The 19,604-nt window shown below is 31.7% G+C and overlaps 3 protein-coding genes and 1 long non-coding RNA gene across 6 annotated transcripts; 3 read left to right on the forward strand and 1 right to left on the reverse strand.

Moving 5' to 3' along the window:
* The first annotated feature begins 398 nt into the window (after positions 1–398).
* On the forward strand, positions 399–3,867 carry LOC110812331 (protein DETOXIFICATION 19-like). 2 transcript variants are annotated; one of them, XM_022039086.2, is made up of 8 exons: positions 399–539; positions 627–974; positions 1,972–2,516; positions 2,598–2,684; positions 2,788–2,844; positions 2,951–3,189; positions 3,298–3,416; positions 3,503–3,867. In XM_022039086.2, the coding sequence occupies exons 2-8, from the start codon at positions 654–656 to the stop codon at positions 3,650–3,652; spliced, it is 1,518 nt and encodes a 505-aa protein (XP_021894778.1). In that variant the 5' UTR covers positions 399–539; positions 627–653; the 3' UTR covers positions 3,653–3,867. The 2 variants fall into 2 exon arrangements, with proteins under 2 accessions (XP_021894778.1, XP_088075030.1); XM_088218904.1 differs by having other exon boundaries at positions 446–974.
* Positions 3,868–8,957: 5,090 nt separating this feature from the next.
* LOC110812265 (protein DETOXIFICATION 19-like) lies at positions 8,958–12,210 on the forward strand. The gene is made up of 7 exons (XM_022038990.2): positions 8,958–9,326; positions 9,957–10,501; positions 10,747–10,833; positions 10,952–11,008; positions 11,096–11,334; positions 11,600–11,718; positions 11,852–12,210. The coding sequence occupies exons 1-7, from the start codon at positions 8,991–8,993 to the stop codon at positions 11,984–11,986; spliced, it is 1,518 nt and encodes a 505-aa protein (XP_021894682.2). The 5' UTR covers positions 8,958–8,990; the 3' UTR covers positions 11,987–12,210.
* On the reverse strand, positions 12,102–15,116 carry LOC110812266 (uncharacterized). Of its 2 annotated transcripts, none has more exons than XR_015818724.1 (3): positions 14,921–15,116; positions 13,565–13,749; positions 12,102–12,787 (listed from the first exon to the last, which is right to left on the reverse strand). It is a non-coding gene; the product is annotated as an uncharacterized LOC110812266 (long non-coding RNA). The 2 variants fall into 2 exon arrangements; XR_015818723.1 differs by having other exon boundaries at positions 13,281–13,749.
* Positions 15,117–18,253: 3,137 nt separating this feature from the next.
* Positions 18,254–19,477, forward strand: LOC110812308 (early nodulin-like protein 3). The gene is made up of 2 exons (XM_022039049.2): positions 18,254–18,630; positions 18,762–19,477. The coding sequence occupies exons 1-2, from the start codon at positions 18,456–18,458 to the stop codon at positions 19,319–19,321; spliced, it is 735 nt and encodes a 244-aa protein (XP_021894741.2). The 5' UTR covers positions 18,254–18,455; the 3' UTR covers positions 19,322–19,477.
* Positions 19,478–19,604: the final 127 nt, after the last annotated feature.

The following is a 19,604-nucleotide window of genomic DNA, read 5'->3' on the forward strand; positions in this document are numbered from 1 at the left end:
TAATTTACATGCTTTCTATATAATTAAAAAATTATTATATATTATTTTTAATTACAAATTTACATATTTTATTTATTAATTAAGTTATATTATATAAATTATTATAATTATAGAAAATTTATTCAGCATAAGGAAGAATGCACACGTCTCCGCAATGTCTTCCGCTTGGAGAGAAATATTCTCATGCAGCCGGACCTACGGTAAGCCCAAAATCTTTGCAAATCATTGGGTGACTTTTTTTTATAATAAAAAAATTATTTTCATGCATAAATAATAAATTAAGTGATTCAGAAAATATTAATGAATTGAAGAATACCCATTTCAGGTTTTTATACAAAAAATCAATATTTGTAAAATCTAGACTCGGGTACATAATATTTTTTCTTGTATGTGTATGTATGTGTGTGTGTATATATATATATATATATAGCTATTAAATGACATCTTCCTACTCACGTACCTCCCCAAGTTGCAATCATGCATCCGTGACGGATTTTCACATTTTTTATGTTAGCCATGAATATCATATTAATTGAGCGGTAAATCAGCTGGTTTGCTTCTCATCATTCATTTTAATTGGCTAAAAATGGATCATTGCAGCATCTCGTAGCTCTACTTTGTATCAGAGACATAGCCAGCAGCGGCCGAGAGGGATGTTGCCCGGCAACAGTTTTGATAATCGAATCAGCTCAGCCGCTCCTTTGTTGGAGGTGGTGAGTGGCAGCGGCCATGCCCATTTTCATGGAGGAGATGAACAGAGCAGACGCAGAAAGTGGTGGCCGTGGTATGGAGCGGCTGATTTTGAGGAGGCAAAGTCTCAAATTATGTTTGCATCTCCCATGATCCTAACCAGCGTGCTTTATTACTCCATCACCACAGTTTCGGTAATGTTTGCAGGCCATCTCGGCCCCATAGAGCTCGCCGGCTCCACCCTCGCCAATGCTTGGGCCACTGTCACCGGTTTTGCTTTCATGGTAACTGCCTGAGACCCATTCACTTTTCCTCTTCCTCTCCCGTGATTGTATATGTACGTATATGTACCAAAAATACACTCAGATTCATGTATATTCGTGTGTGTATGTTCATGGAATCGTGTGTTTCTTCATGAAAATTAAGAGAAACGTTTTGTCAAATACCTGAGAAGCATAATTTTGACCTTTTTTGAGTTTTCGTGGGTTAATGATGAATAAGTGTGTTCTTTCTCTGTTTCTCTCCCGAGCCCATCTTTCTTTTCTTAGATTCATACCCATTATTTTGTTCAAGAAATTTTAGGGACCCAAACCCTGAAAATGAAAATTTAGTGGAGTAGAGTTTCTCCATGCAAGTAAGAAAAGGGAGAAAAGCTTGGTCGGGTTTTGGTGTTTGTCTGTTACTTGCCTTTCTACATCATTAGGTATTTTTGTTTTATATGTATCTGTTTTATTTTCTCTGGACGGTAAATGCAAATTAGGAGAAGCAGACAAAGAAGATAAAGATAATGGCAATCAGTAAACACAGCCGAATGATTTGATTGGTTAGCCGCAAGTTCTTACTAGTCCTTGCTTCCTTGATGATTGATGACTCTCTCATTATCTTTCTTTATGTTTAATTTTCATTAATCAAACACAGTTTCTTAATTTCGTAGTCTTGCAAATAGATTAGTATTAACTCTTCTTTCACTTCAGCTTTGTTTATAGGGAAAATTGGTTTTATTTTGTTGTGCAATGTCCAGCCAGTACAATTGTTTTACTTGTTGGAGTAGGTTGCATGCCGTTGTTGACTTTAGAGCCTTATATTCATCTCATATGTAGCTAAGTTGAGCAGCAAAATTTATGCACTTACAATGATTTCTTTTAGTAATTATAAAGTGTTCTATAAGCACAAATAAATTGGAAAGTCTTATAAACTTTAATTTTCATGTTAAGACTACCACTTCAATGCAGACTCATACTTTTGCATTGATTTTTTTTTCTTGTCTAATGTCATACTTAGGTAGGGTTAAGTGGAGCATTGGAGACTCTATGCGGACAAGGATTTGGTGCTAAGATGTACAGGATGCTGGGAATTTATTTGCAAGCATCCTGCATTATATCATTCTTCTTCTCAGTGGTTATATCCATTTTCTGGTTTTACACAGAGCCTGTGCTACTTTTTCTTCACCAAGACCCTCAAATTTCAAAATCAGCTGCTCTCTTCATGAGGTATCTCATCCCAAGTTTATTTGCATTCGGCTTTCTCCAAAACATTTTGAGATATCTTCAAACACAATCGGTTGTCATGCCACTGCTCTTCTTCTCCATGGTCCCATTTATCCTTCATTTCGGAATTGTTTATGCAATGGTTCACTGCACATCTCTTGGTTTCAAGGGAGCTCCCTTGGCAGCTTCCATTACATTATGGATATCAACCTTGATGTTGGCCTTGTACGTGTTTTGCTCAAAGAAATTTCAGCATACATGGGAAGGATTTTCACTGGAAGCATTTTGTTATATCCTCGCTGACTTGAAGCTGGCATTGCCTTCTGCAGCAATGGTGTGGTAAGCATCTCCATAACAATTGTTTGAAGAAACTGTCAAGATCATAGACTCTTACAAGTGTTTGTTTTTCTATTTTGCCAGTTTAGAGTACTGGGCTTTTGAGATCCTAGTGATTTTAGCAGGGTTGATGCCAAACTCGGAAATAACCACTTCATTAACTTCAATATGGTAAACCTTCATTCGTGATCATCTTCTTTACTTCCTTCGTCCATGTAATTTTTTGTCCAAATTTACCTTCATTAACAGCATTTTTTATTTTGCATACATTCAGTGTTCAAACAGAAGCAATTGCATATAATCTCACATATGGTCTAAGTGCTGCTGCAAGGTCAGTAGCCACAAAAACTTGAAGATTTGAACTGATTTGCCAAAAAACGCTCCTTGGTTTTAATTAGGCTTGGTTTTCTGCTAACAAAAACTACACTTCTTGACAGTACAAGGGTGTCAAATGAGCTGGGAGCTGGAAATCCAAATGGTGCAAAGAAAGCCATGATCATGTCCATGAAGCTCTCTGTCCTTCTTGCTCTTGTGATAATTACTCTTCTGGGATTTGGTCGTAACATATGGTCTGGCTTCTTCAGTAACAGCTCTGCAATAATTACGGAGTTTGCCTCACTTACTCCCTTCCTTGTACTTTCCATATCACTTGATTCTATCCAGGGTGTTTTATCAGGTCTAGTTGAAGTACTCGATCTGTATCTTTTCTATACAAGCAATATCGTACTAAGTTACCCGGGCTTGTACTTTATATCGACTCATGTTTGTGATTTTGATACTGTAGGGGTGGCAAGAGGATGTGGATGGCAGCACTTAGCTGTGTATGTAAACTTGGGAATGTTTTATCTCATTGGCATGCCAATCGCTGGCTTTCTGGCATTTAAATGGAAGCTATATGTAAAGGTGAGACAGCCCTTTTGACAATGTAGCTAATCCATCTTGATGAATACTTCAACTACTCAATATCTACCACTCATCTTTTTGTGCAGGGGTTGTGGATTGGATTGATCTGTGGCCTGTTTAGCCAAGCTACTGCTCTGCTATTTGTTACATTTTGCAGAAACTGGAACAAGATTAATATCTCTGCAAGCATTGGAGATAAAGATAATTCTCAGCATGTTGTCACTTCACGAGATTAGTTATTGCTTACTTTAGTCAAATATTGACAAATTCTCACTTGAACTCTACTTGTTAAAATATCTTAATATATATATATATATGTATATTATATCTATAACTGAGTTGTAAACACCATGCAGCTCTATCTTGGTAGAGCTGATTACTCGAACTCAACTCATATTCTTTATCTTCATCCATAATATCTTTAAATTATTAAACAGAGTTTAAAACCAAATTTATCTCTATGTAAATTAACCATACAAAACTTTTTAAAAGTAATATATAGGACTGAAACTAGATCTTGTAAATTTACCGTATGAAGATATTATTATTTGGACTCACTACGAATATAATCACTGTATAACTATATAATTTCTCTAGAGTAACAATATGTAATGGATTATTCAATCTAGTTGCATATTAGTTTTGAACTAAGTCTTTAAAACACTAAGAATAGATGACATTGAATGGCCTTACTGCTCAAAATCTATGGTCAATAAAAAAATGACATAATTTTTGGGTTGCGCTAAATTGGGTTCGGATTATTGATCTTAGTAGTGAGTATAAATAGTGTAAGTGCTATTGAATGCCAAAAATGCTCTGAGGAGAATGATGGCGTGCGGATCTTTTCTAGTGCTGAAGCATGTTGACAAACCCAACGCACGTTGTTGTGCGGCCGTGCAAACTATAAACAAGATGGGCGCTTCCACTAAAGATCGTAGGGAATTATGCAAACGCTTTACAACACGTTTCATTGATATCAAACGTAAGAAAGCAAAACAACTTCCCTCTCGTTGTCGTATCTTTCTCCCGTTTCTCATTATTTAAGATATTAACTGCAACACGTAACTTTTAACTCTTTTAATAAAATCAATGTAGTTAAAAGATATGAATGTTAATTGACTCTTTATTATATCTTCTTATTATGATTTGCAGGTTACCGTGATCCCACTAATAAAGAGATATTCTATTATAAGCTTCTTTTATTATGTATAATTGAAGGTTCAAACGAATGAAAGTTCTGTCTATTACCTATGTTTAAATTTTACTCAAAATTCTCATAATTTTTAAGCCTAGAGTTATATAAGTTGACATGATAATAATGCCATTAAGTTTTAAAAAAATAAATTAATGATAATATAAAATAATAATATGATCGTTTTCGTAACAAATATCACAATTATTTTCATTATCGTTGTCCTTATCTTTGCCATTGCTATTGTTGCGTCACCCCTATTGTCACTACGATTCCCGCCATTGACTTCAATTAAGAAAAGGTTGATATTATCTTTTATGCAATAACGATAATTGTTTTCTTAACTTTTTCATAAATATGGTATGATAATAAAACCTATATGTGAAACACACTATTCACTACGTTATTCACGAGCCAAATGTAATAAAAATTTAAGCTTAGAGAAATATTTGTTTTTAGTTATTAAAAGGTTGCGATATATCTACTAGGTTTCTGTCATCTAAAAGGATTATGTGCTCTTTATAATGTTGAAAGAATTTAAACATTTAACTTGTAAGGATCGAGATAGTATTTTTTATTAATGGTAAAAAAATAAATAAATAAATTGAAAAATTCTTAAATATAATTTTTATTGATTTTTAAAAGTCAGTACAACAGGTAAAGTTTTATAATTTGTGTACAACCTATATTTTACATTTATATATTAATTGCATTATAAACTTAAAATCAAAGTGATATTATGTTATGCATATATATCGAAACTCAATTTTAACAAAAAATTCTTATCAATAAAGCCTTAAAGTTAAGCCATGTAAACTCCATCTTGAAGATCATCATGTAGGAAGGTATTAGAGATATCAATTTAATGTATCTCTCACTTTAGTGAAATCGTAATCACGATAATCATTCTAATTATAGTGAATTTTAGTACTTGATCAAAAGTTCCTGAATAATTCAAGTATCCCCTTTGCAAATATCATTTAATAATAAAACGTATTTTGGATATGTTATTTAATCATCAATGTTTTTTTATTTTGTAAATCCATTTATTTCTCATCAAATTACACTTTATATAACAAAAGACAGGATCACATGTATAGTTTTTAATTAAGACATTAAATTCCTTTTACATGAAAATTCTCAATTCTTGATAGATTTTGGCTTGGGAAAAGGTAGATGGCTTATGGAGGATGTTGGTCGTGTAGTTGCTTAGCTTTTTGCCATGGTATGTGATTTTAAAACCATGTTGCATGTCCTACTATCAAGGTACGAGAACTAAATCTAATTGGAAAGTGATAATCGATTAGGTAACTAACTTAAGCTTAAGGCTACGAAAAGATGAAACATTAATACAACCTGATGCTATAATAATGCAATAAGGGTGGCCTGGCTCATAGAAGGGTGACAAAAATAGAGACTAGTTGTACATTATCTTTGGATTTTGAAAAAAAATTGGTAAGACATATATAGAAGATTATAGCTATTATCATTAAAGGTAGACTTATAATTAAATTCGACCATGACATAGGAAAATAATTTCGTTAATCGTGCATGGCTTGCAATATATATGCATTGGTTTAAATATCAAGACACTAATGACTATAATGGCCAAGAAAAGCTTCAAAGACAAGTTAAGATGTCAAAAAAAAAGAGAATTTTATGCTTATTAGATAAGTGTGGGAGAGAAAAATACTTAGATACTAAGAAATCTTAAGTTATAAGCAGTCATGATTTGTATTATTAAGGGAATATAAGGGAGATTTCATCGAGAGAGCTATAGACGGAAGGAAATTAATGAGGAAAGCCACTCGTTTGAGTGCACAATGCCAATATCTAAAAAGGGATATGTCTATAGGTTAACAGTTTAAGACGAATACTATTACGTATTTAATTTGTGTTTCAATATTTTTATTATATTTATCGGTGACATATGAAATGACAAATTATCACTAGATGATGGAAGTAGGAACTCGGGTTTTAAAATTCTTCACCATCATCCATTTAACTTTCCTAAATCTATTGAGGTTTTGGGAAATTACTAATCATTAAGCCAAAAGATAATCATCTTGTATATAATAATTAATGAGAACATTATAGTTGAAAAAAAAAAAAAGATATTTCGTACTATAACATGCACACCACACACACGCAAAACATGTATACATAGATATATAATATAAACTTTTGTACTGTCTTACTTTTGAAAAAGTATTTCGAAATAATTATAAGATAAAAAAGGATACTCGAATTATTTTAGTTATTACTATATAAATTTCAATATATACATACACATATGTTTTGAAATATTATATATGGGATTAACAAACTCATATGATGAAAACTAATTAGGAAGCGTGTTGGTTAAGCTATCAAAATTTATACTCGGTTGCCATGAAATTTTTCATCTAAATTATCTCTTCACCATGTATAAACAGTCATGACAGTCTGCCTTCTAGCTAATTAACGAACTTTCTCGAGCCTTATAAAAACGAAAACACTCTCGACATTTTTCCTTGCACACGCAAGTACGCGTGCACGCATATCTTATTTTTTCTTTTTTACGTTTTCTTAAACCCTCTCATAATATAACCCCATTTTATATTTCACATTTATTCATTAATTATCGTTAATTAATCGAGATTAATGGCTTCGAATAACAAGGTTTTGGTGGCGGTTTTAATCGCTGTGATTGTGGTGTTTGGATGCCCGGAAAATGGAAAAGCAGATCACTTGGATGAGGGATGCTACGTGTCTTGCCATGAAAAGTGCATGAAGGAGCTTATTCATGCAACTCCTCATATTTGCAAGGATGAATGCGAGCCGCTGTGTGATTATATGTTCGAGCATTCCCCACAATAACAATATATATATATATATATCTTCATGATCATATTGATGATGACAGAGTTTATGGGGAGAGAAACAGATATATATATATTATAAATGTGAGAGAATATTATTAAAGCAGAAGGGGTCACAAGATATGTGAATCTGTATTATATACATATATATATATATATGTATTGTAATATGGCTTTGAGGGTTGGTTGTGCTGTAAACATAAAGAATGTGCTATGTATCATGATCATTTTATAGTGTTTGTATTACATATATTTAAATGCATGCACATTAATTTATAAGCAATCCATTTTCCCTTTAATTTTAGTATTTAATTGTAATGTATATATATAATAAAAGTTAGAAACTGATTAGAGTAATTAAAAGATCATATATCAAATTAAGACAAGATTAAGAGAATATAATATATATATATATATATATATATTACTATGAGTGGGAATTACCCTTTGTAAGTTTTAAAGCCAAAACTACTTCAAAACGTTGGAAAAGTCTAATTTGCCTGAGTGAATATGGATTTTTACATATATATATATATATATATGTGTGTGTGTGTGTGTATTTGTCTGTGTGTATAACATACAACTATGCAAATACTACGGATATATATATATATATATATATATATATATATACAATGCATACAATTATGCAAATAATAATCCTTTTGGTGTCATCTATAATACTCGTGAAATATTATTTATTTTGGTACATGCATATTGCAGAATGCAGCTGAGAAATAAATGATGCTGTTCATATATATATATACTATAATGTAAGGAAATATTAAAGTACTTTTTTCAAAATGTATTATAATTTTGTAACCAAGGAGATATAAAATAAAATAATAAAATAATAATAATAAAACTTATCTTTCTCATCCTCAAAAATAATAAAATAAAACTTTTTTAAAAAAAATATGATATTTAAATATAATTTTCTTCTAAAATCATTAAATTTTATTTATTAAAAATATTATAATTTAAGTAAATACATTAATGATTTAATACACGTGCTCTATATATATATATATATATATATATATATATAGCTGTAATCCAAATATGGGTATAGCATTAGATAAATTTTAAAACGTGTTGTCAGATGTCACTGTCACGAAACTGCGACGTGGCTACGCGAGTTCGGTTCGCCCAACAAATATTAAAGGCTGAAAATAATATCAATACATTGAAGGAAGAGATTTATAAATATCATTTTTCTAATTATATTAATATAAATACTTTACTTAATTATTTTAATATTATATAGTGGCATTAAAATAATTAAAACTATTTTTATTATCATATAATTGGTATTAATTAATTAATTAAGATAAAAATAATAGAAATAAATTTAAAAAATTTGAGATAAAAATCAAAATTAACAAGATAATATCCCACGTGAACGGCTGCAGAAACTTGAATATATGGAAGAGTATTATAATAAATAGCATTGAATTTATATATGTATATATATATATATATGCGTGTGTGTGTGTGTTTCAGAGGATAGGGCGTGGGTGTATGTATATGATCACAGAGGAGGAGAGGAGAGAGAGAAGAGGAGGAGAGAGAAAGATGGGGAGCGAGAAAAGTTGTGATGGAAAAACCAGTCCTTTGCTGGCAGGTGAAGGTGGAGAAGAAGCTGAAGAGAGAATGAGAGGTTGGTGGAGTAAAATGGTGGATGCCGAAGAGATCAAAACCCAAATAATGTTTTCAGCGCCAATGATTCTCACCAATGTCTTCTATTACTGCATCACTTTGGTTTCTGTCATGTACGCCGGCCACCTCGGCGAGCTCCAACTCGCCGGCTCCACTCTTGCCAATTCCTGGGCTTCTGTCTCTGGCTTTGCCTTCATGGTAATATATATATATATATATATATATAACATGTGTATTAATGTGTGGACATCAGTGCCTGTTCTTCCTTGGTTTGAGAGATTTCTATAAATCCCTGCAATGGGTCACTTCAAAGTTGAAATCTTTATCATCTTTATTAGCTGATTCATGGACTTCAAGAACTTATTTTTGCTTCCTGTTTTCTAGTACTTCAAAAGACTTCAAGTGTTGTCTTTTCTAGTTCGGAAGAAATTCAATCTGGGGCTTCGTTTGAAACCGAGGCCGGGGAAAGATTAATTCTTTTATTTCCTAGAAATTTCAAGGATTAGTGGGTTACATTAGCTGATATCAAAAGGGTACTCTGTAGGATCTTTGTGATATCATGTAAACTTGTTAAATACGTGCGTGTGTGTGTATATATTTACATCAGTGCTTGCACTTCCATAATGAGGCCAAAGTCAAAAGCTTTACACTATATCGATTAAATATATGCAGCTGAAAATAAAATGGGTGTGTAAATGGTAATACAGAGTGGAAAAATTGTTGGGCATTACAAGGTGTGTGCGTATATATATAAGGCTTAACTCATTGTCTGTGTATGTCAAATTAGTAGATTTACAAGATCCCTGTTGTTGTTTGTTTGGATTTTAGACAGGATTAAGTGGTGCACTAGAGACCCTCTGCGGACAAGGATTTGGAGCAAAAATGTACAAGGTGTTGGGAATTCATTTACAAGCATCCTGCATCATATCATTCTTCTTCTCACTTGTCATATCCATCATATGGTTCTACACAGAGCCTTTACTACTCTATCTTCAACAAGATCCTGATATATCGAAATCAGCTGCCCTCTATATGAAATACCTTATTCCGGGTTTGTTCGCATATGCGTTCCAGCAAAACATACTGAGGTTTCTTCAAGCACAATCAGTTGTTATGCCATTGATTTGGCTCTCCTTGCTCCCATTGTTGATACATTTTGGTATAGTACATGCTTTGGTCCATCCTGCAGGGTTTGATTTCAAGGGAGCTTCATTGGCAGCTTCGATTTCGTTATGGATATCAACCTTGTTGCTGGTCTTGTATGTGTTTTGTGCCAAGAGATTTCGCCATACATGGCAAGGATTTTCACTCGACTCACTCTGGTATATCCACACAAACTTGAAACTAGCACTACCTTCTGCTGCAATGGTATGGTAAGCATCCTCAAATTTTTCTCGTAATTTGTCTATTTCACTTCCAAGCTATTTAATTTATGAGATTCTATTATATTGGCAGTGGGAATTAAACAAGAGAAATAGATCATAGTTCCTAGAATTGTTTGTAGCACATCCACCGTCATCTTTCCTGGGCGTAAATTGCCTGATTTTCTCGACAAGTTTTCCTTGTCTTGACATTGGAAAATCTTAAAAAACTGATCAAGTTGCCAAATCTTTTGCAGTTTGGAGGATTGGGCATTTGAGATTTTGGTCTTCTTATCTGGGCTGATGCCAAATTCAGAAATTACCACTTCACTGACTGCGATGTGGTGAGCTTCATTTAACTGTTTTCTCTTACTTGTTTTATTTCTCTCTTCCTTTGATCATTTCCAACTTTAGAGTACTCTGACTAACTTCTTGATTTACACACACACACACACATATCAGTGTGAATACACAAGCGATTGCATACATGCTCACCTACGGATTAAGTGCTGCTGCAAGGTAATTAACTAGCTAGTTTAAAAAAGGTTGGCGATGTTCCATTGTTTTTAGTTGTTTATGTTTATATGTACATTCTGATTTGAGCAGCACAAGGGTGTCGAATGAGTTAGGAGCCGGAAATCTGGGGAGAGCGAAAAATGCGATGAAAGTGACTCTCAAGCTTTCTATTCTTCTTGCTATTGTAGAAACACTTTTCTTAGCCTTTGGTCATAGTACTTGGGCTGGATTCTTCAGTGACAGCCCTTCAATTATAAAGGAATTTTCTTCAATGACACCCTTACTTGCCATCTCCTTGGCAATTGATTCTATCCAAGGTGCCATATCAGGTTGGTAAATTAAAATCAACCTCTCCTATCATATATTGATTATCGTAACCTTCCACCGCACATTTAGCTCCGGAACATTGTTAATTTAGTCTTTCTGAGTGATGGTTTGTAGCTTTTATTAATGTATGATTATCAGTTTGAGTTTAAATTAGTGGGATAATCAATTCTAATCTAGCTTTTATTCTTGTTCGAATTACAATTTCAGTTAAATTCTACCATTTTTAAGAAGGTTGAGGTTTGTTAGTGACTGATTATGATTTGGTAGGGGTGGCAAGAGGATGCGGTTGGCAAGAGATAGGAGTGTATATCAACTTGGCAATGTTCTATTTTGTTGGAATGCCTGTTGCATGCCTTCTTGTGTTTAAATTCAACCTTGGTGTTAAGGTGAGATAACTCCTCTCAACAGTCTAATAATGTGTCTGTGTGTATATATACACACATATATAACCATTCTTTTATATATATACCTATATATGTATATATATATTTCTGATTATTCATTTTTTGGTGAATACAGGGGTTGTGGATTGGTTTGATATGTGGACTGTTGTGTCAAGGCAGCACTCTCTTGTTGATTACATTTTGCAGAAACTTGTCTAAAGTGAGTCTCACAGTGAACAGAGAGAAAGAACCTGATTCTCTCATCTGCTAAGAAATTACCCAACTTCTTATACATATACATGTGTGTGTGTGTGTGTGTGTGTGTTAGTGTTTATTTTCTGTAATAAAATTTTAATGGCTAAAAATGTATAGGCACTATACTTACAGAGGTGTAGTTGTTAAATAACTTAAACTGAACTAACTAGTGAGAATGACTAGTATTTGTAAGGCACCACTGATGTCGTTAAATTTGGTATTACATGCCATATTTAACTACACGTGATATCTTCTTATCGACTCCTGAAAGTAGATGCAACTCATATGTTATGTAATATTCAATGTAACACTAAAACTTTGGTGTATACTGATAAAAATAACTTGCAATATATAAGCCTTCACCTTCGACATCTCATCAGACACCATTATCACTTCCTTTCTGCTAACTTGCATTATAAGGTAGTTGAATAAGAGTAGACACCATTGCCACTTCCTTCCTGCTAACTTGCATTATAAGGCAGTTGAATTAGAATGTTGACTGGTAATTGGTCACTCCATGAATGAGTATTGATGGGCTTGGGTGAGTTGCTCGACAAGAAGGCATGTAAAAGAAGGGGAGTAAGTCTGAGCTTGTGAGAAGAGAATTGGGATTTTCAGGTTAATATTGTCTTTTTTTTTTAACTTGCAAACCGATTGGAACTGATTCACATGAAAAATTTTTTAATGTTACGAGTACAACATTTGATGTAGCATTCACTTCCACAAATGTCAATCAGAATGTGTCATGTGGAACAAAATCTCAATAATAAAATACTGTAGGAGAGGAATATTGTACCATGACTTTAGGTTCTTGTTCCTGAAATATGCAAGAATTTTTAGTTGGAGATATCATTGACACCATTGAAACTTCAACATTAAGAAAAACAAGTAAATTTATTGGTGTGTATGCCAGTTTCCTAGAAATTTCTAGGATTACAGAAGGGTACATGGTTGTGACATCTTGGCAATTTTATTACATGTACATTTCACTGCTTCAACTTCTGGTAATGGGTCAAAAAAGAAGCTTAAACTATAAACTAGTAACAAACTTTTAACTCTGAAGAAATTGTTCATTAGTGTCCTTCCATGAAAGTTTGCACAAAGGTATTTTCACAGTTAAAATAAAAAATTTCAAAAAAAAAATTATTTTGTACATGGCTATGCCTTCTAGTAGGAATGATAAAATAGCTTTTCTAGGAAAAATATTTTTAGAAAAAAGTTGTTATATATTTATCTGTTTCAATCAAGCTGTTGGAGGTGTAAATTCACATACAATTACAGTTTGAATCTGCAAATGAACAATTGGATACCTTGTTTGGATTTGCAATGCATATATTTTGTAGGGAATCTCTACCCTCTCATATATGGACTTTTTAAATGAATTTCATGAACAAATTAATTTCCTCCAACATAATCAATGTTCTTCTAGTATTTGGAGGTGAAGCGCCAACAAAAAAACCACAATGTTGCATTTTGTTAGTCGAAAAACTAAATCGTTGAAGTTTTATTCACAAGCAGCAATAGTTAAAATTAAGTTTGTATATGTAAATAGGAGTTCAAACTTATTTGCACAACGAAAATCACATTAAAGTACCTTGTAGTTTGGGCACCCAAAAAATCTTCTGTTGAGATTCTTTGAGCTCTCTGATGTCTATTATGGGGCTTTAAATCCACATTAATAGTAGACAATTGAACCATCATAATCCACATCAGGACTTTGGCATTTGGGACAATATGAGGAACTTGAATGAATCGACATTAGGGTTCAACTATATTTCCCTTTAGTCGGGGAATAACAAATAACATAATGTGAACTGAATGTAAAACCAATATCACAATAACAATGTATAAAAATACAATTGTATGTTTTTCATGCTCCAATAAGAGTAATTGTTATCAAGACAAGCATAAAATGATTCATAATCATGAATTCATGGGATTCTTAGGAAATTTAGTGGATACCCATTTAGGTTGTAAACAAGATTCTGCCCATTCTTGTGAGGATTATAATTGGAAATGTAGAGAAATATGAAGTTAAAAGAACTTCTATGGGTCCATTAGAGCTGAAGAACACTGTAAGGAAGACTCTTCTATTGGATATTGGTGCATTGCAGAAAATCAAATCGAGTGAAATCAAGATTGTTCCTGGAATAAAAAATGTTTATAGAGACACAGTTGAGTTTGTCAATGGAGAAAGTCTTGATATTGATTCTGTTGTTCTGGCAACTGGGTATCACAGCAATGTTCCTTCATGGTTCAAGGTGAGAATTAGTATTTATTGGTCTGATTTTTCTATATCAATATACATTTTGTCTTGTTCACAGATCAAAATAGAATTAAATAATTGATAAGCTTCTTCTATTATCTATCTACTTCTATGTTTCTGTACTTCCAATTTGTATCTTTGTGTGGGGGAAACAATGGATATTGTGATTTTGTATTACACTCACACACTCTCTCTCTCTCTCTCATGTTTTGTGTTTTTTACTATCCTCACTCACTATTTTCATGCCAAATTCCACGAAAATTTTCTCAAAGAGAATAGAACTATACAAAAATCCATTTCAATATCTTCATCAAGAACATAACTTGACTCATCACGTCAGTATCCTACAATGGGTATACAGTTTACTTATAGCATGCAAAACCACTGGACACTAAAAAGGATATGGTGAAAATAACCAAACCAAGGTATCAGTATTGAAAGAATATTTATATGTCAACTTCAAATGTTCCCAAATCTAAATGGAGGCTCATTTCGGCATTTCATCAAACAAGTAATATGCAATGCACAACATTAAAACCCTGAGCCGTTCGCCGCACTTTAATCAAAACTTTCCTTTCAACGTTTCATCAACTCTCAGAGAAATAAACCAGTACCGGAACAAAAAGAAGAATAACCACAAAGAAAGAAAGAAAAAGAGAGAATAGAAAAGGAAAAAGGATTGACCAGTATCCTTTCAACGTTGCTATGAGCGACGCAGAGTTGACCAGGAAGCAGAGAGAAAACCATCAACGCGGAGTTGCTATGAGCGATACCGAGCCAGGAGATGACTAAAATGGCAAGAATTTTTGGGGTTCCCTAACCTTAGGGCTCCAAGGTATGAGGACTTGAAGGGCGAGGGAAGAAGAAAGGGGAATTTCGAGGACAAGGATGGAATTTTCATAGTTTTAATCTGACGAGGTGCTGATGTCATGCGTCACGTCATTGATGACCTGTCATATTTTTGACACTTCATCAACTATGTGTTACTTAACTGTCGTTAGAGTGCTAACGCTACGTTTTGATAATTTTTATGATGATTAATTAATGTATATAATAAATAATTTTAAAATTTATATTAAAAATTTAAACATTTATATTTTAATTTTTTTATTTTATTTTATATTTTATATAAATGACTAAAAAATTATTAATAAATTTAACGGATATTACTTCATTAATTTATTATCGATTATAAGTTACGATTTAGTTCGTTCTGCTCGATTAATTAAAATAAGTTAATTTTATAATTAATTAATTTTTTTTTTAATTTAACTTACTTTATAGAGGCCATGCACCACCAAAATTTGCTTCTTAATAAAGCAATTAATAGTTAATATTAGTAGAACTTGTTCTTGATTAGTCATTCTCGCTAATTATGATTAAAATTAATAGTTAATATAATTTATTAGTTTAACAAATGATTCATTAATTGAATCATATCTTATTTAAAATACCAAATATAATTTTTTTTTACAAAAAAAAAATTAAAAGAATGTGTTTTCTATAAAATATAATATTTCAAAAAATTGAACCAAAAAAAATACCATGTAAATTATATTATTGATAATTTATATTACTAAATATATATACATATATATATATATATATCTATACATCAAATGAAACGTTTTTTTTTTATATATATATTCTTAGTCATTCAAATGATATTATGCTTTGGAGAACAAAAGACCACCTTTCCTTAAACAAACAATACTTTGAAACTTTTAAGGTTGTCTATGTTATATTTTCTCTTAATTTTTTTTTTAGTTAATTACGGACTAATCATGGGATTAATACATAATTAATTATATATTATTAATTATTTTTATTAATATTTGGGTTATTTCTAAATATACTTTGATTAATTTATTAATTAATTAATGTTTTAGATTGTATTTAAAATTAAAATTAAAATAATAAAGCACGTTAATTGCATGTATTGTATGATAATTATGGTTTGTGGATTAGGGGTTTTGGTTATTTTTTAACCAAAATTCCAGAAGGGCATAATTATCATATCACATGCAATCTATATTTTCAAAAAGAAAAAAGAAAATCTACGGTATTAGTTGGCTCTCAAATTAATTTTTAATATAATTTAATATTAATTTATAAATATAAATTTTTAATTTTTTAATTTTAATTTTTAATAAAAACGAAATAAATTTGATAGATGATGAAATTAAAAATAATTTTTAAAAAAATTAGTGAAAATTTAAATTCTAATAATATTTTTAAAAGAATCGAAAATTAAGAATATATTTATATGTATGCATATATAAATGTTTGGAATTTGATGGAATAGTGTATGAATTAATTAGGTTATAAGTTGTTATGATGATGTAGATATTTTTCAATTTAATAACCTACTAAGACAAACCAATTTTAATTAAATAAGTGGAAATCTTGAAATCAAACTTAAATCTAAAAAAAAAAATTAGAACTATGTATATGTATATATATATATATATATTATGATTAGGTATTAAATAATAAAAATATGATAATTTAATGAGAATATAATATGATTAAATTGAAATTATAATTATAATTATATTATATTATTTGGTTCGCAACAACTAATTTCCCATTAATATATTTAGTTGGGTTGAAAAAAATAAAAGTGTATTAAAATTATTGTACTTATTGTATGAATGATAGTTTATTAATGTATAGTACGATAATTTTATAATTTTATTTTATTTATCTATATTTATAGATATATTGAATAGTTTTTTAGTAGTTGCTGTATGGTTTTTAAACCTACTATTTTTTTCATTTTTCAAATCATCGGGCTGTTTCCCTCTCGACGATGAAGCTTATCCCCCATCGTCTCACTGGCCGACCTTGACCCCTGTTATTTTGAGGTCATATCTAGTATTCAGAGTTTGCCTCGATTTGGTACCGCTCTCGCGGCCCGCACCGAAACAGTGCTTTATCCCTAGATGTCCAGTCAACTGCTGCGCCTCAACGCATTTCAGGGAGAACCAGCTAGCTCTGGGTTCGAGTGGCATTTCACCCCTAACCACAACTCATCCGCTGATTCTTCAACATTAGTGACTCGGTAATTTTGTGTGGGTTGAATAATTTTTTTATTTTTTTTTCATTTATACTCTTATTCTTTTTTATTATTTATATTTATACTCTCATTTTAATTTTTTTTTGTATATGTATACCACATTGTCACTTTATTTTTTTTTATAAAATATATTTATTTTATTTTTTTATATAAATAAATAAATAATTTAATCATATATACAATCATATCATTCTATCAATTCAAATAGAAACAGTTACTATTACCGTACATTAATATATATATATAATCTTTTTAAACATAATATAATTTTATTATTATCATACAATTTCAATATATTAATGAACCATCCTAAAAGTCATCAAAACACACGTTAAATGTTGGAATTTACATATATTTTAAATACTAAGTTTTTTTGTGTTGATTAAATTATTTATCGATAAAACGAGGTGATTAAAAGTGTAATTTACACTTTCTTTCTTTCCTTTTTTTCTCTTTGAAAAAGTAAATTGTTAAGGTTATAAACATGATTCACGACCCCATATGCACTAATCATGATTAAAAAAGTTTTACCAAATGAAATTGTGAATTAATGAACAAAACATGATAATTAGATCTCTAATTACTTTTATAAGTCTAATTAACCAATAAAATAATCCATCCGTTTATTATTCTTATATAACACGGTCCAAAATTACTTTGTAAAATTTAAATTTTAAATTATGTCTTATCTTAGTATTTAAAATTTAAGATTACTAATTAATATAATAATTTATGCACATTACGCCTTATTAAATGAATTAATTATCCTAAACTAAATTAAAGCCCGATGCCATCAGATTTCGCCACGTGTACGGTTATAAATTAGGAAATGAACAGACGGCTGATGATGATTCATCACATTTTACCAGTGACAGCTCACGCGCTTACCGAAAATTTTCTTCAACGGTAACCTCGCCAAGGCAACTCTTTATAATCCCCACCTTCAGTGTCCCATCTTCCACATTGAAATCTCGAGAATCTTCAACTTCCATAAAAGAAATTCTCAAGCTTCCTCCACATTATTCTTCTCGATCACTCTGTGTTCGCTTAATATCTCTGTATATAATATATATATATACGCAGGTTAAAACACCAAAGTCCCCATATTTGGATTCTGTCATCCGTCTCCATTTTTCCAAGATGGAGTTGCAGAGATATCTCTTGGTTTTCTTTGTTTTAATGGCTTCATGTCTTGTTTATTCTTCCCACGGGTATAAATTCTATGCGGGTGGAAGAGATGGGTGGGTGTTGCACCCTTCTGAAGATTACAATCACTGGGCTGGAAGAAGCAGATTTCAAGTCAATGACATCATCGGTAAGTCAACAATTTATTAGTGTTTGAAAATTGATTAATCTTTCCCGTTTCTAGGTTTTTGATTCACTTCATGTTTGAAATTTTGTTTGGTTGAGTTTAATGGGTGTTTTGTAACTTTTTTTTTTTTCCAGTTTTCAAGTACAAGAAAGGATCGGACTCAGTTTTGGTGGTGGGGAAAGATGATTACAACAACTGTAACACGAAGAATCCGATTAAGAAAATGGAAGATGGAGATTCTGTTTTCAAGTTTGAGCACTCTGGACCTTTCTTCTTCATTAGTGGAGAGAAAGATAACTGCCAAAAAGGACAGAAACTCATCGTTGTTGTCATGGCCGTGAGGAGTCCTAAGTCATCTCCTGCTCCTGCAACTTCCCCTGTTCCTCATCCTCCCAAGTCATCCATGGCGCCATCTCCTCATGCAAACCCTCCTGCATCATCTTCTTCCCCAATAATCAGTCCTCCCTCTGAAGCTCCATCTCCAACGGCACAACCTCCAGTAGGGTCTCGTCCTCCATCACAGAGAGGTGAGTCGACTCTGTCACCGGCACCATCGTCGTCGCAGTCCGGCACGCCGTCTGATATCTCCGCCCCAGCTCCGGCGCCGAGCAAGTCACCGGAAACCACGAGGCGTTACTCGGGCTTGTTGGGTTTATCAGTTGGTGTGGTTTTGAGTGTGGTTTTGGGTGCTTAAATGAATAAACTTATTAAATTCATGGGTTTTTTTTTTTAAAAAAATAATTAACTTATTATACTAAACAATGATTTCTTTGTTTGATTTTTTTTTTTAATTTTTTGAAGTTTTTTTTGTTTGAATTTGATGTTATTAATTAATTTTTTGGATTGTTGATGATGTTTGATAAATATATATATATATATATTGTGTAAAGAGTTTATATTAATATTTAATAAAAATTTATATTTATTTGTAAGATTTTTTATTATAATTTTATAGTGTATTATTTGGTGAATATTTA

This window comes from Carica papaya, chromosome 4 (genome assembly GCF_054855325.1).
Source record: "Carica papaya isolate Zhongbai chromosome 4, ASM5485532v1, whole genome shotgun sequence".
In the NCBI taxonomy this organism is placed as follows: domain Eukaryota; kingdom Viridiplantae; phylum Streptophyta; class Magnoliopsida; order Brassicales; family Caricaceae; genus Carica; species Carica papaya.

Bases quoted from the DNA above. Each gene is read 5' to 3' on its own strand.
- LOC110812331 (XM_022039086.2), top strand. From the start codon at position 654: ATGTTGCCCGGCAACAGTTTTGATAATCGAATCAGCTCAGCCGCTCCT. The intron at 975-1,971 runs GTAACTGCCTGA...TGTCATACTTAG, and splicing joins TCACCGGTTTTGCTTTCATG to GTAGGGTTAAGTGGAGCATT. The intron at 3,190-3,297 runs GTCTAGTTGAAG...TTGATACTGTAG, and splicing joins TATCCAGGGTGTTTTATCAG to GGGTGGCAAGAGGATGTGGA.
- LOC110812265 (XM_022038990.2), top strand. From the start codon at position 8,991: ATGTATATGATCACAGAGGAGGAGAGGAGAGAGAGAAGAGGAGGAGAG. The intron at 9,327-9,956 runs GTAATATATATA...TTTGGATTTTAG, and splicing joins TCTCTGGCTTTGCCTTCATG to ACAGGATTAAGTGGTGCACT. The intron at 11,009-11,095 runs GTAATTAACTAG...TGATTTGAGCAG, and splicing joins GGATTAAGTGCTGCTGCAAG to CACAAGGGTGTCGAATGAGT.
- LOC110812308 (XM_022039049.2), top strand. From the start codon at position 18,456: ATGGAGTTGCAGAGATATCTCTTGGTTTTCTTTGTTTTAATGGCTTCA. The intron at 18,631-18,761 runs GTAAGTCAACAA...TTTTTTTTCCAG, and splicing joins TCAAGTCAATGACATCATCG to TTTTCAAGTACAAGAAAGGA.